General features: G+C 47.6%; 1 protein-coding gene across 1 annotated transcript in view; it reads right to left on the minus strand.

Moving 5' to 3' along the window:
• Window positions 1-8688: 8688 nt before the first annotated feature.
• The window catches only part of LOC132780497 (hormone-sensitive lipase-like), a 48097-nt gene continuing 40580 nt past the window's right edge, over window positions 8689-16205 (minus strand). The window contains exons 8-11 of the mRNA XM_067461198.1: window positions 15065-15292; window positions 12113-12280; window positions 11336-11703; window positions 8689-9418 (exon numbers count right to left, since the gene is read on the minus strand). Coding sequence (XP_067317299.1) covers window positions 8963-9418; window positions 11336-11703; window positions 12113-12280; window positions 15065-15292 — 1220 coding nt within the window. The 3' untranslated portion in view covers window positions 8689-8962. The remainder of the gene's footprint in view (window positions 9419-11335; window positions 11704-12112; window positions 12281-15064; window positions 15293-16205) is intronic.

Below are 16205 nucleotides of genomic sequence, written 5' to 3' on the forward strand. Positions count from 1 at the left end.
CCTGGAACCAACACTGGACGAAAAACAACAACTACTACTATTTAATACATAGAAGATGGCTTTGAAAGGCAGCAGATCACCGGCGCTGTCTTCATAGACTTGTCAGCAGCCTATGAGACTGTGAACCACCGCTGCCTCCTCCTGAGAAAAATGTATAGTATCACCAAGGACGACCACCTCACCCGCCTCATAGGAAACCTGCTACAAAACAGGAGCTTTTTTGTTGAGTTCCAGGGCCAGAGAAGCAGATGGCGGAAACAGAAGAACGGCCTGCCTCAGGGGAGCGTGCTCGCTCCATCCATGGTCAACATCTGCACAAATGACCAGTCACTGCCAGAAGGGACAGAGAGCTCCATCTATGCTGATGATCATGCCATCACCACCCAAGCAGGGAGCTTTGAAATGGTTGAACAGAAGCTCTCCAAAGCTCTAGGTCCTCTTACTGCCTACGACAGGGGAAACCAGCTGATCCCTAATCCATCTAAAACACAGACCTTCAGAACAGACAAGCATCTCGAGCTCTGAGAAAACGATCTATGCTGACGATCGTGCCATCACCGCTCAAGCAGGGAGCTTTGAGATGGTTGAACAGAAGCTCTCCGAAGCTCTAGGTGCTCTTACTGCCTATTACAGGGAAAACCAGCTGATCCCTAATCCATCTAAAACACAGACATGAGCTTTTCACCTTCAGAACAGGCAAGCATCTCGAGGTCTGAGAAAATGATCTATACTGACGATCGTGCCATCACCGCTCAAGCAGGGAGCTTTGAGACTGTAGAACAGAAGCTCTCCAAAGCTCTGGGTGCTCTTACTGCCTATGACAGGGGAAACCAGCTGATCCCTAATCCATCTAAAACACAGACATGCGCCTTTCATCTCAAGAACAGAGAAGCATCCCGAGCTCTGAGGATGATCTCCTGGGAAGAAGGAATCCCACGGGAGCATTGCAGTGCACCCAAATCCCTGGGAGGAGTCACTCTGGACCGTGCTCTTACCTACAAGAAGCACTGCCTGAACATCAAACAAAAAGTGGGCGCTAGAAACAACATCATACGAAAGCTGACTGGCACAACCTGGGGATCACAACCAGACACAGTGAAGACATCTGCCCTTGCGCTGTGCTACTCTGGTGCTGAGTACGCATGCCCAGTGTGGAACACATCTCACCACGCTAAAACAGTGGATGTGGCTCTGAATGAGACATGCCGCATTATCACGGGGCGTCTGCGCCCTACACCACTGGAGAAACTACACTGCTTAGCCGGTATTGCCCCACCTGACATCCGCCGGGAAGGAGCAGCCAATAGTGAAAGGACCAAGGCAGAGACATCTCCAGCCCATCCCCTGTTTGGGTCTCAGCCAGCACGTCAACGACTTAAATCAAGACATAGTTTTCTAAGACCTACAGAGACACTCGCTGGAACACCCTAGCAAGCAAGAGTCCAAAGGTGGCAGGCTCAAACCCAGAACCTCAATCCATGGCTGAGACCAAATGAGAGACTGTTGTTTTTGTTGTTGTTGTTGTTGTTGAAACTGGACAAAAAGGAGCATTTCACAATTTCATAATTATTGCAATGATGATGATGATGATGATGATGCCCCCCTTCCAAGACGACACTAAGACAACCTTCGACTCCAATTCAAACCGCTTTTATTTACAAAAATAAGTTCGTTCCCTTTTATTTTCCCATTTCCCCCCACCCCCAAATTTGGTTCCATAGCAGCAAGAAAAGGCAAAATATATGATAATTTTGGGGTGCTTGGGGTAGGAAAGGGGGAGGGGATTTATTGTGGGGTGGTCACAGTGCGAGGTGCGTACCCCAAAATATTAGGGGGGGAAAAAGGGGGGGGGAATCAGGTCTTCCCATTTAGTATTAAGGTGCAAACCCTTTATTGTGCAAAGAGGAAAAGGGGAAAAGGGGGGCACAGCGCTTGGCAGTGATGGGTGGGGGGAACTTTTCTCAAACCCCACTGCAAACCCCCCCCCCCCAAAGAGGACACGTTTTTGTGGAAACATTGCACCCCATATGTGCCGAGAACAGAAACTATACACCCTGTTTGTGCCTAGAATGGAAACTATTGGATCCTGGTTTATATTGGGAGTGTGCTTTTTGGGGTGCAAGGAATGGATATTCGGGGCCGCCGGAGTGTCCAGTGTGACCCCTCAAAACAGTACGGACTCACCGCTGGGGTCTTCGCAGTGCTTTTAAAAATAGTGTAAAAAAGAGTGGGATGAACCCCTGGAATTAGTAAAAAGGCTTTTGGGGGGAATCTGGTAGAAATGGACCCCAATGTATTGACTAAGAAGAGACGGATCCCCTTTTCCACCTCCCTGCATGATGCCTTTAAAAGAGTGTAAAAACATAACTTGGGGGTGCATGGAATGCTGGCATTTTTGCTCAGCCCCCAAATATGGGGGAGCATTACATTTTGCATTGAGGATGGGGCTGGCATTGTGTGCTCAGCCCCCCAAAATGGGGTTTATTATATTTTGCATTGAGGAAGGGGCTGGCATTGTGTGTTCAGCCCCCCAAAATGGGGATTATTATATTTTGCATTGAGGAAGGGGCTTGCATTGTGTGTTCAGCCCCCCAAAATTGTGATTATTATATTTTGCATTGAGGAAGGGGCTGGCATTGTGTGTTCAGCCCCCCAAAATGGGAATTATTATATTTTGCATTGAGGAAGGGGCTGGCATTGCGTGCTCAGCCCCAAAATATGGGGTTTATTATATTTTGCATTGAGGAAGGGGCTTGCATTGTGTGTTCAGCCCCCCAAAATGGGGATTATTATATTTTGCATTGAGGAAGGGGCTTGCATTGTGTGTTCAGCCCCCCAAAATGGGGATTATTATATTTTGCATTGAGGAAGGGGCTGGCATTGCGTGCTCAGCCCCCCAAAATGGGGATTATTATATTTTGCATTGAGGAAGGGGCTTGCATTGTGTGTTCAGCCCCCCAAAATGGGGATTATTATATTTTGCATTGAGGAAGGGGCTTGCATTGTGTGTTCAGCCCCCCAAAATGGGGATTATTATATTTTGCATTGAGGAAGGGGCTTGCATTGTGTGTTCAGCCCCCCAAAATGGGGATTATTATATTTTGCATTGAGGAAGGGGCTTGCATTGTGTGCTCAGCCCCCCAAAATGGGGATTATTATATTTTGCATTGAGGAAGGGGCTTGCATTGTGTGTTCAGCCCCCCAAAATGGGAATTATTATATTTTGCATTGAGGAAGGGGCTTGCATTGTGTGCTCAGCCCCCCAAAATGGGGATTATTATATTTTGCATTGAGGAAGGGGCTTGCATTGTGTGTTCAGCCCCCCAAAATGGGAATTATTATATTTTGCATTGAGGAAGGGGCTGGCATTGTGTGCTCAGCCCCCCAAAATGGGGATTATTATATTTTGCATTGAGGAAGGGGCTTGCATTGTGTGTTCAGCCCCCCAAAATGGGGATTATTATATTTTGCATTGAGGAAGGGGCTTGCATTGTGTGTTCAGCCCCCCAAAATGGGAATTATTATATTTTGCATTGAGGAAGGGGCTTGCATTGTGTGTTCAGCCCCCCAAAATGGGGATTATTATATTTTGCATTGAGGGAGGGGCTGGCATTGTGTATTCAGTCCCCCCAAAATGGGGATTATTATATTTTGCATTGAGGAAGGGGCTGGCATTGTGTGCTCAGCCCCCCAAAATGGGGTTTATTATATTTTGCATTGAGGAAGGGGCTGGCATTGTGTGTTCAGCCCCCCAAAATGGGGATTATTATATTTTGCATTGAGGAAGGGGCTTGCATTGTGTGCTCAGCCCCCAAAATGGGGATTATTATATTTTGCATTGAGGAAGGGGCTGGCATTGTGTGTTCAGCCCCCCAAAATGGGGATTATTATATTTTGCATTGAGGAAGGGGCTTGCATTGTGTGTTCAGCCCCCCAAAATGGGAATTATTATATTTTGCATTGAGGAAGGGGCTGGCATTGTGTGTTCAGCCCCCCAAAATGGGAATTATTATATTTTGCATTGAGGAAGGGGCTGGCATTGTGTGCTCAGCCCCCCAAAATGGGGTTTATTATATTTTGCATTGAGGAAGGGGCTTGCATTGTGTGTTCAGCCCCCCAAAATGGGGATTATTATATTTTGCATTGAGGAAGGGGCTGGCATTGTGTGTTCAGCCCCCCAAAATGGGGATTATTATATTTTGCATTGAGGAAGGGGCTTGCATTGTGTGTTCAGCCCCCCAAAATGGGGATTATTATATTTTGCATTGAGGGAGGGGCTGGCATTGTGTATTCAGTCCCCCCAAAATGGGGATTATTATATTTTGCATTGAGGAAGGGGCTGGCATTGTGTGCTCAGCCCCCCAAAATGGGGTTTATTATATTTTGCATTGAGGAAGGGGCTGGCATTGTGTGTTCAGCCCCCCAAAATGGGGATTATTATATTTTGCATTGAGGAAGGGGCTTGCATTGTGTGTTCAGCCCCCCAAAATGGGGATTATTATATTTTGCATTGAGGAAGGGGCTGGCATTGTGTGTTCAGCCCCCCAAAATGGGAATTATTATATTTTGCATTGAGGAAGGGGCTGGCATTGTGTGCTCAGCCCCCCAAAATGGGGTTTATTATATTTTGCATTGAGGAAGGGGCTGGCATTGTGTGTTCAGCCCCCCAAAATGGGGATTATTATATTTTGCATTGAGGAAGGGGCTTGCATTGTGTGTTCAGCCCCCCAAAATGGGAATTATTATATTTTGCATTGAGGAAGGGGCTTGCATTGTGTGTTCAGCCCCCCAAAATGGGAATTATTATATTTTGCATTGAGGAAGGGGCTGGCATTGTGTGTTCAGCCCCCCAAAATGGGGTTTATTATATTTTGCATTGAGGAAGGGGCTTGCATTGTGTGTTCAGCCCCCCAAAATGGGGATTATTATATTTTGCATTGAGGAAGGGGCTGGCATTGTGTGTTCAGCCCCCCAAAATGGGAATTATTATATTTTGCATTGAGGAAGGGGCTGGCATTGTGTGCTCAGCCCCCCAAAATGGGGTTTATTATATTTTGCATTGAGGAAGGGGCTTGCATTGTGTGTTCAGCCCCCCAAAATTGTGATTATTATATTTTGCATTGAGGAAGGGGCTGGCATTGTGTGTTCAGCCCCCCAAAATGGGGATTATTATATTTTGCATTGAGGAAGGGGCTTGCATTGTGTGTTCAGCCCCCCAAAATGGGAATTATTATATTTTGCATTGAGGAAGGGGCTGGCATTGCGTGCTCAGCCCCAAAATATGGGGTTTATTATATTTTGCATTGAGGAAGGGGCTTGCATTGTGTGTTCAGCCCCCCAAAATGGGGATTATTATATTTTGCATTGAGGAAGGGGCTTGCATTGTGTGTTCAGCCCCCCAAAATGGGAATTATTATATTTTGCATTGAGGAAGGGGCTTGCATTGTGTGTTCAGCCCCCCAAAATGGGAATTATTATATTTTGCATTGAGGAAGGGGCTTGCATTGTGTGCTCAGCCCCCCAAAATGGGGATTATTATATTTTGCATTGAGGAAGGGGCTTGCATTGTGTGCTCAGCCCCCCAAAATGGGGTTTATTATATTTTGCATTGAGGAAGGGGCTGGCATTGTGTGTTCAGCCCCCCAAAATGGGGATTATTATATTTTGCATTGAGGAAGGGGCTTGCATTGTGTGTTCAGCCCCCCAAAATGGGGATTATTATATTTTGCATTGAGGAAGGGGCTTGCATTGTGTGTTCAGCCCCCCAAAATGGGAATTATTATATTTTGCATTGAGGAAGGGGCTGGCATTGCGTGCTCAGCCCCAAAATATGGGGTTTATTATATTTTGCATTGAGGAAGGGGCTTGCATTGTGTGTTCAGCCCCCCAAAATGGGGATTATTATATTTTGCATTGAGGAAGGGGCTTGCATTGTGTGTTCAGCCCCCCAAAATGGGGATTATTATATTTTGCATTGAGGAAGGGGCTGGCATTGTGTGCTCAGCCCCCCAAAATGGGGTTTATTATATTTTGCATTGAGGAAGGGGCTGGCATTGTGTGTTCAGCCCCCCAAAATGGGGATTATTATATTTTGCATTGAGGAAGGGGCTTGCATTGTGTGTTCAGCCCCCCAAAATGGGGATTATTATATTTTGCATTGAGGAAGGGGCTGGCATTGTGTGTTCAGCCCCCCAAAATGGGAATTATTATATTTTGCATTGAGGAAGGGGCTGGCATTGCGTGCTCAGCCCCAAAATATGGGGTTTATTATATTTTGCATTGAGGAAGGGGCTGGCATTGTGTGCTCAGCCCCCCAAAATGGGGATTATTATATTTTGCATTGAGGAAGGGGCTGGCATTGTGTGTTCAGCCCCCCAAAATGGGGATTATTATATTTTGCATTGAGGAAGGGGCTTGCATTGTGTGTTCAGCCCCCCAAAATGGGAATTATTATATTTTGCATTGAGGAAGGGGCTGGCATTGCGTGCTCAGCCCCAAAATATGGGGTTTATTATATTTTGCATTGAGGAAGGGGCTTGCATTGTGTGTTCAGCCCCCCAAAATGGGGATTATTATATTTTGCATTGAGGAAGGGGCTTGCATTGTGTGCTCAGCCCCCCAAAATGGGGATTATTATATTTTGCATTGAGGAAGGGGCTTGCATTGTGTGTTCAGCCCCCCAAAATGGGAATTATTATATTTTGCATTGAGGAAGGGGCTTGCATTGTGTGTTCAGCCCCCCAAAATGGGGATTATTATATTTTGCATTGAGGAAGGGGCTGGCATTGTGTGTTCAGCCCCCCAAAATGGGGATTATTATATTTTGCATTGAGGAAGGGGCTTGCATTGTGTGTTCAGCCCCCCAAAATGGGGATTATTATATTTTGCATTGAGGAAGGGGCTGGCATTGTGTGTTCAGCCCCCCAAAATGGGAATTATTATATTTTGCATTGAGGAAGGGGCTGGCATTGTGTGCTCAGCCCCCCAAAATGGGGTTTATTATATTTTGCATTGAGGAAGGGGCTGGCATTGTGTGTTCAGCCCCCCAAAATGGGAATTATTATATTTTGCATTGAGGAAGGGGCTGGCATTGCGTGCTCAGCCCCAAAATATGGGGTTTATTATATTTTGCATTGAGGAAGGGGCTTGCATTGTGTGTTCAGCCCCCCAAAATGGGGATTATTATATTTTGCATTGAGGAAGGGGCTTGCATTGTGTGTTCAGCCCCCCAAAATGGGGATTATTATATTTTGCATTGAGGAAGGGGCTTGCATTGTGTGTTCAGCCCCCCAAAATGGGGATTATTATATTTTGCATTGAGGAAGGGGCTTGCATTGTGTGTTCAGCCCCCCAAAATGGGAATTATTATATTTTGCATTGAGGAAGGGGCTGGCATTGTGTGTTCAGCCCCCCAAAATGGGAATTATTATATTTTGCATTGAGGAAGGGGCTGGCATTGTGTGCTCAGCCCCCCAAAATGGGGTTTATTATATTTTGCATTGAGGAAGGGGCTTGCATTGTGTGTTCAGCCCCCCAAAATGGGGATTATTATATTTTGCATTGAGGAAGGGGCTGGCATTGTGTGTTCAGCCCCCCAAAATGGGGATTATTATATTTTGCATTGAGGAAGGGGCTGGCATTGTGTGTTCAGCCCCCCAAAATGGGGATTATTATATTTTGCATTGAGGAAGGGGCTGGCATTGTGTGTTCAGCCCCCCAAAATGGGGATTATTATATTTTGCATTGAGGAAGGGGCTTGCATTGTGTGTTCAGCCCCCCAAAATGGGGATTATTATATTTTGCATTGAGGAAGGGGCTGGCATTGTGTGTTCAGCCCCCCAAAATGGGGATTATTATATTTTGCATTGAGGAAGGGGCTGGCATTGTGTGTTCAGCCCCCCAAAATGGGGATTATTATATTTTGCATTGAGGAAGGGGCTGGCATTGTGTGTTCAGCCCCCCAAAATGGGGATTATTATATTTTGCATTGAGGAAGGGGCTTGCATTGTGTGTTCAGCCCCCCAAAATGGGAATTATTATATTTTGCATTGAGGAAGGGGCTGGCATTGTGTGTTCAGCCCCCCAAAATGGGAATTATTATATTTTGCATTGAGGAAGGGGCTGGCATTGTGTGCTCAGCCCCCCAAAATGGGGTTTATTATATTTTGCATTGAGGAAGGGGCTTGCATTGTGTGTTCAGCCCCCCAAAATGGGGATTATTATATTTTGCATTGAGGAAGGGGCTGGCATTGTGTGTTCAGCCCCCCAAAATGGGGATTATTATATTTTGCATTGAGGAAGGGGCTGGCATTGTGTGTTCAGCCCCCCAAAATGGGGATTATTATATTTTGCATTGAGGAAGGGGCTTGCATTGTGTGTTCAGCCCCCCAAAATGGGGATTATTATATTTTGCATTGAGGAAGGGGCTGGCATTGTGTGTTCAGCCCCCCAAAATGGGGATTATTATATTTTGCATTGAGGAAGGGGCTGGCATTGTGTGTTCAGCCCCCCAAAATGGGGATTATTATATTTTGCATTGAGGAAGGGGCTGGCATTGTGTGTTCAGCCCCCCAAAATGGGGATTATTATATTTTGCATTGTTTGCTCAGCCCCCCAAAATGGGGATTATTATATTTTGCATTGTTTGCTCAGCCCCCCAAAATGGGGATTATTATATTTTGCATTGTGGAAGGGGCTGGCATTGTGTACTCAGCCCCCCAAAATTGTGATTATTATATTTTGCATTGAGGAAGGGGCTGGCATTGTGTGCTCAGCCCCAAAATATGGGGGAGCATTTCCTTTTGCATTGAGGAAGGGGCTAGCATTGTTTGCCCAGCCCCCCAAAGACACAGGGGAGCATCAATAGTGTTTTGTTTTTCCACCGCAAAAAAAAGGAAAATCAACGACACTCAAGACTCTCAAACCAAGGGATGCATTTGCAAAGTAAGGGGGGGGGGGGTCCTCAAGCCCCGACTCCTCGCCCCACGGTGTTTTCCGAGGGGCTCGAATCCTGGCTAGCGTTGGGGGCAATGTCCTTAGTGGTGGGCCCCCCCGAGGAAGCGCTCCCGCGGCGGAGAGGTCCCGGCTTGGATGCGGATCCGGACGGGGTGTCGCTGGGGCGCCTGGGGGGGTCGGCCGCGGGTCCGGCGGTCCGCTCCAGTTTGCGGTGCTTGCGGTGCGAGGAGGTAGAGGAAGCGGAAGGGGAAGCGGAAGAGGAAGGGTCCGGAGGGACGAGGATGCTGCGGATGATCTCGGTGCAGAGGGCGGTGGCCTGGCGGGTCTCGCGGCACAACTGGGAGAGGCTGAGGAAGCCGTGCGGAAGGTCCTGCACCACGCGCAAGGAGACCGGGCGGCCCAGACCACGCAAGCGCCGCGCAAACATCACCGAGTCGTCCAGCATCGGGTCCAATGCGCAGGCCTGGAAGGAAGGATGAGGAAAGGAAGGGAGGGAGGGAAAGAAAGGAGGAACAAAAGAGAGGGAGGGAGGGGAAGGAGAGGAAGGATGGGGATGTGGGAGGGAGAGAAGGAGGAAGAAGGAAGGAAGGGAGTAATGGAAAAGGAAAGGGAAAGAAAGAATGAAAGAGAGGGAGGAGGGAAAGAAAGACCCAATGAAGGAAGGAAGAGGAAGGGAGGAAGGGAGGAAGGGAGGAAGGGAGGAAGGAAGGAAGGAAGGAAGGAAGGGAGGGAGGGAGGGAGGGAGGAAAGGAGGAAGGAAGGGAGGAAGGAAGGAAGGAAGGAAAGAAATAAGGGAGGGAGGGAGGGAAGGAGGGAAGGAGGGAGGGAGGGAGGGAGGAAGGAAGGAAGGAAGGAAGGAAGGAAGGAAGGAAGGAAGGGAGGGAGGGAGGGAGGGAGGAAAGGAGGAAGGAAGGGAGGAAGGAAGGAAGGAAGGAAAGAAATAAGGGAGGGAGGGAGGGAAGGAGGGAAGGAGGGAGGGAGGGAGGGAGGGAGGAAGGAAGGAAGGAAGGAAGGAAGGAAGGAAGGAAGGAAGGAAGGAAGGAAGGAAGGAAGGGAGGGTAGGGTGAGTGAGCCATGCACCTTGGCTACAAGTCCCATCACCCCCTGCAGCCAATGCAGAAGAATGCTGGGATTTGCAGTCCCACAAAATCCAGAAGCCCACATAACTCCTGGCTACCCCAGTAAGCCCTAAACTGCTGCAAACTTGATAGTTAATGCTATTTATCTATCTGTTTGTCCATCCATCCAACTAGATGGCTCTATGAATCTATGAGTCTATCATCTATCAATATATCCATCAATCCATCCATCTATTTATCCATCCATCCATCCATCCAACTAGAGGGCTCTATGAATCTATGAGTCTATCATCTATCCATTCATATGTCCGTCCATCCAACCAACCAACCAACAAACCAACCATCCAACTAGGTGGCTCTATGAATCGATGAGTCTATCATCCATCCATCCATCCTTCCATCGAACTAGATGGCTCTATGAATATATGATTCTATCATCTATCAATTTATCTGTCCGTCCAACCAACCAACCAACTAGATGGCTCTATGAATCTACCAAGTCTATCATCTATCTATTTATCCATCCATCCATCCAACTAGATGGCTCTATGAATCTATCCATTTATCTGTCCGTCCAACCAACAAACCAACCAACCAACTAGATGGCTCTATGAATCCATGAATCTATCATCTATCCATCCATCCATTCATCCATCCATCTTGATGGCTTTATGAATCTATCAATTTATCTATCCATCCATCTAACAAATCAACCAACCAACTAGATGGCTCTATTAATCTATGAGTCTATCATCTATCAATATATCCATCCATCCATCCCTATGAGTCTATCATCTATCAATATATCCATCCATCCATCAATTTTTCTATTTATCCATCCATCCATCCATCCACCTAGATGGCTTTATGAATCTATCATCTCTCCATTTATCTGTCCGGCCATCCATCCAACCAACCAACCAACCAATTAGATGGTTCTATGAATTGATGAGTCTATCATCCATCCATCCATCCGTCCAACTAGATGGCTCTATGAATCTATGAGTCTATCATCTCTCCATGTGTCTGTCTGTCTGTCTATCTATCTATCTATCTATCTATCTATCTATCTATCCATCCATCCATCCATCCATCCATCCATCCATCCATCCATCCATTTTTCTATCCATCTATCCATCCATCCAACCAACCAACCAACCAACTAGATGGCTCTATGAATCTATGAGTCTATCATCTATCCATGTATCTGCCTGCCTGCCTGCCTGCCCGTCCATCCGTCCAACCAACCAGGACTCCTTTCCCTCTTTGACCCCATGGCCTTATGGTCCCCCAAAACTTACCACGATGTGGACAGGGGGCAGCCCCATGAGCATCTCGTCCGGGGCCAACAAGGGCGACATGAAGGGGTTCTTGACGATGGGCGAGAGCTCCAAGGGCAGGCCGGGCCCCGGCTGGGTGCAGCGCAGCGGACGGAAGCCGTCCGGGAAGGTCAGCCCGTTGTCCGCGCTGATGGGAACCGCCTCCGACGCTGCTGCGGCTTGGCACTGACCGCTGTCGGTCGAGGAGCGCCCCAAGGCAGCGGGGTCCGGAGGAGGCCCAGCGGAGCAGGAGGTCAGGTCCTGGCAGGTCTGGCTCTTGTGGGAGTCCTGGAAGGTCGTGGGGGACCCCGGCTGGAGCCCCACCTCCGAATGGCTCTTCCGAAGGGATTCTGCACATTGGAGGAAAGGATGGGAATTAAGACCACCTTCCCTTGACCTCCCCCCCCCCCCCAATTCAATCTCAGGATCCCCTGGCATTGACAAGATTTTATTTGACCGCATCTGGACAATGATTTTTAACCTGGCAAACTATTTTAATCTATATTTTATAACTATTTTAATGTATATGGTTGTATATAATAATAATAATAATAATAATAATAATAATAATGGGATGGATTAGATGGTGCCTTTGGCTGGTCTGTAGAGGTCCTTCCCAGCTTTATGACTCTACAAAACAGAATGGCCATCTGCTGGGAGGGGTCGGATGCTGCCTTCCTGCCCGGTAGAAGGGGGTGGGAGTGGACGGCCTCTGGGGTTCCCTCCCGCCTCTCCTCCGGCCGGGAAAGGTCTGCTCACCGCTGCCTCTTCCTCCGGCCCCGTTGCCCTTGCTGTCCATGAGGGAGCCGAAGAGGGAGGAGGCGCCCAGGCGGAGGTCCCGGAAGAGCAGGGCCGTGTCTCGGCAGACCAGGTTCACGGGGCCCAGCTTCTCCACCGTCTGGTCCTCCGGAGGGTCCGGCTCCATCCCTTGACCGCCCAGAAGAGAAAAGGCAGTGTTGAAGTTTACTGACCACTCCCACCTTCCTATTCACCACATTTGCTCATTATTTATTTACGACATTTATATATCGCCCTCCTCATCAACCCACAGGGGACTCAGAGTAGCTTACAATATATATATATATATATATATATACACACACACACACACACACACACACACACACACACACACTATATATATATATACTAGCTGTGCCCTGCCATGCGTTGCTGTGACCTATAGTAAAACTTATCAAAGTTGAGGTAGATATCTGGACTATTATGAAAGAGAGGTCCCTACCTCTTCCTTCCACCTTTTCCTCCCCCTTTCTCTCCTTTCTTCCTTCTCTCCCTCTTTCTTTCTTTCCTTCTTTCACTACTTGGTTTCATCCTTCTCTCTTTCCTTCATTCCCTCCCCCTTCCTTCCTTTGCCTTTCTTCCCTCCCTGTTTGCTTCCTTCTTTCACTTCTTATTTCCTTTTATTTCACCACCATCATAACAATAACAATAATGCAATGCATTGCCTCCGGGACCTGACACCTCTCCCATTCCCCCTAAAAGGGTCTCAGAGGAAGAATCATAGCATCATAATAATCATAGAAATAACAACCTTTACCCGCCACGTGTTGCTGTGGCCAATCTTCCCTCTTTCTCTCCTTCTTTCCCTCCCTCCCTCCCTCCCTCCCTCCCTCCCTCCCTCCTTCCTTCCTTCCTTCCTTCCCATCTTTCCTTCTCCTCTTCTTTCTCTATCTCTTTCCTTCCTTCCCCCTTTTTCTTTCTCTTCTGCTGTCTCTCTTTCCTTTCCTTCCATCTTTCCTTTTCTTTCCTTTTCTTCTTCCTCTAACTTTCCTTCCTTCCCCCTTTTTCTTTACCTCCCTTTCTCTTTCTTCCTTCTTTCCTTCCTTCCTGTCTTTCCTGGATTTTGACAGGGCGGGAAGGGGCGGGGTGGGGTTTGGAGGTGGCGTGAAGTAAAAGGAGGTAAGATTGGGGCGGGGGAGTGATGGAGCATGGGGTTGCGTGTGTGTGTGCAGCAGCGGGGGGAGTGATGGAGCGTGGGGTTGCATGTGTGTGTGCGGCGGCGGGGGGAGTGCGGTTGCGTGTGTGTGTGCAGCGGGGGGGAGTGGGGTTGCGTGTGTGCGTGCGGCGGCGGGGGGAGTGATGGAGCGTGGGGTTGCGTGTGTGTGTGCGGTGGCGGGGGGAGTGCGGTTGCGTGTGTGTGTGCGGCGGGGGGAGTGGGGTTGCGTGTGTGCGTGTGGCAGCGGGGGGAGTGATGGAGCGTGGGGTTGCGTGTGTGTGTGCGGCGGCGGGGGGAGTGGGGTTGCATGTGTGTGTGCGGCGGCGGGGGGAGTGATGGAGTGTGGGGTTGTGTGTGTGTGTGCAGCAGGGGGTGTGTGTGTGCGGGAAGTGGCGCGGCAGGGCTTGGAGTGGGCATGGTTTCCGCAGAGGGAACGTTGGCCGGAAGGCCATGTGCGCGCGCCAGGGAACTTGCGGCTGGGCGCCAATGCGCATGCTCAGTTGTTTTGCCGTTTTGTGAGTGTGTTGTTGTGTTGTTTTTCATTTTGAGTAGATATGTTTGTACCTTGTGGGTTGTGTTATGGGCATGGCAATTTTGGTTAAGTTTCGTTGGGGGATTTTTGAGTTTTGTTTCTCCGTTGGATGCCCCTAACAAATTTATATATATAGATTATTAGCATAGTACAATATCAGTATTATATATTACTATATTGTACTATACCATTATATTATAATATTATTAGTAATATTACATGTAATATAAATGCATAACATATGCATATCTGAGTTGATGTCAGCAAAGCCATCAACCAATTGAAAAATAACAAAGCCAGTGGACCTGACGGGATCCCTGCTGAAGTTTTATAAAGAGGACAGGTCTGAGCTGAAGTCAGCAAAGCTATCAACCAATTGAAAAATAAGAAAGTCAGTGGACCCAATGGGAAGCCTGCTGATATCTTTGATGAGGGTGGGTCTGAGCAGAAGTCAGCAAAACCATCAGTCAATTAAAAAATAACCAAGCCAGTGGACCTGATGGGATCCCTGCAGAAATCTTTATAAAGAGGGTGGATTTGAGCAGAAGTCAGCAAAGCTATCAATCAATTAAAAAAAATGACAAAGCCAGGGTACCCGATGGGATACACACACACACACACAATATATATATATATATATATATATATATATTATATTATTAGCATAGTACAATATCAGTATTATATATTACTATATTGTACTATACCATTATATTATAATATTATTAGTAATATTACATGTAATATGAATGCATAACAGAGTTTTAATCTTTTTCTATGTCATTTGAATATATATATATGTGTGTATGTATGTCAACAGTATTATTATATGGCATTATTATTCTTATTACTATGAATGTGCCTTGCAAATTGGGTGAGGCATTGGGTCCAATGCACGCAGATCTGAACGTTGTTGTTGTTATTACTATTATTATTACTATTAATGCGCCTTGCAAAAGGGTGAGGCAAAAGCACCATTGGTTGGGTCCCATGCATGCAGATCTGAACATTGTTGTTGTTACTATTAGTAGTAGTAGTAGTAATGTAGGCAGCCACTATTAAGCACACTTTTTTTGGCCATACAACAAATGGTGCTCTTTTTGCCGTTGTGTACTACATTCGCTAGCAAATACTTTTTTTTTTTTTTTGGTTACAGGGTTTTGCAAATCGAGGTGCACATTAGATTTGATGGCGCATGAGGCTCGAGAGAGAGTCCACTGACCGGCATAGGCGCTGAGGCACTTGCAGAGGACGCTGAGGGGCAGGAGCGGGTCCAGGAGGGTCAGGAGGCGAGAGGGGGAGGCAGCGGCCTGCATGAGGGTGGCCGGGTAGGCCGCCATGATCCCATCCGGCATCTGGATCCCGAAGGCGGCCGCCCGCATGGAGACCGTCAGGCACAGGTTGCCTCCAGCACTGTCCCCCGCCAGGCACACCTTCTGGGCCGTTGAGCCTGCAGAGGGGAGCAAACAACTGAAGGAAGATTTCACATCCAGAGAAGAGAATAGCACAGCATAGACAGGGATAAATATATCAATCAATTGAACATAGAATCATAGAATCATAGAATCCTAGAATCAAAGAGTTGGAAGAGACCTCCTGGGCCATCCAGTCCAACCCCATTCTGCCAAGAAGCAGGAATATTGCATTCAAAGCACCCCTGACAGATGGCCATCCAGCCTCTGCTTAAAAGCCTCCAAAGAAGGAGCCTCCACCACACTCCCTCCAGGGCAGAGAGTTCCACTGCTGAACGGCTCTCACAGTCAGGAAGTTCTTCCTCATGTTCAAGTGGAATCTCCTCTCTTGTAGTTTGAAGCCATTGTTCCATTGCGTCCTAGTCTCCAGGGAAGCAGAAAACAAGCTTGTTCCCTCCTCCTCCCTGTGGCTTCCTCTCACATATTTATACATGGCTCTCATATCCCCTCTCAGCCTTCTCTTCTTCAGGCTAAACATGCCCAGCTCCTTAAGCCGCTCCTCATAGGGCTTGTTCTCCAGACCCTTGATCATTTTAGTCGCCCTCCTCTGGACACATTCCAGCTTAGAGTCAATATCTCTCTTGAATTGTGGCGCCCAGAATTGGACACAATGTGATTCCAGGTGTGGTCTAACCAGAGCGGAATAGAGCATGGGGAGCATGACTTCCTTAGATCTAGACACTATGCTCCTATTGATGCAGGCCAAAATCCCATTGGCTTTTTTTGCCGCCGCATCACATTCCTGGCTCATGTTTAACTTGTTGTCCACGAGGACTCCAAGATCTTTTTCACACGTACTGCTCTCGAGCCAGACCTCATCATCCCCCATTCTGTCTCTTTGCATTTCATTTTTTCTGCCAAAGTGGAGTATCTTGCATTTGTCACTGTTGA

The sequence above is a fragment of the Anolis sagrei genome, chromosome X (assembly GCF_037176765.1).
Source record: "Anolis sagrei isolate rAnoSag1 chromosome X, rAnoSag1.mat, whole genome shotgun sequence".
NCBI lineage: Eukaryota > Metazoa > Chordata > Lepidosauria > Squamata > Dactyloidae > Anolis > Anolis sagrei.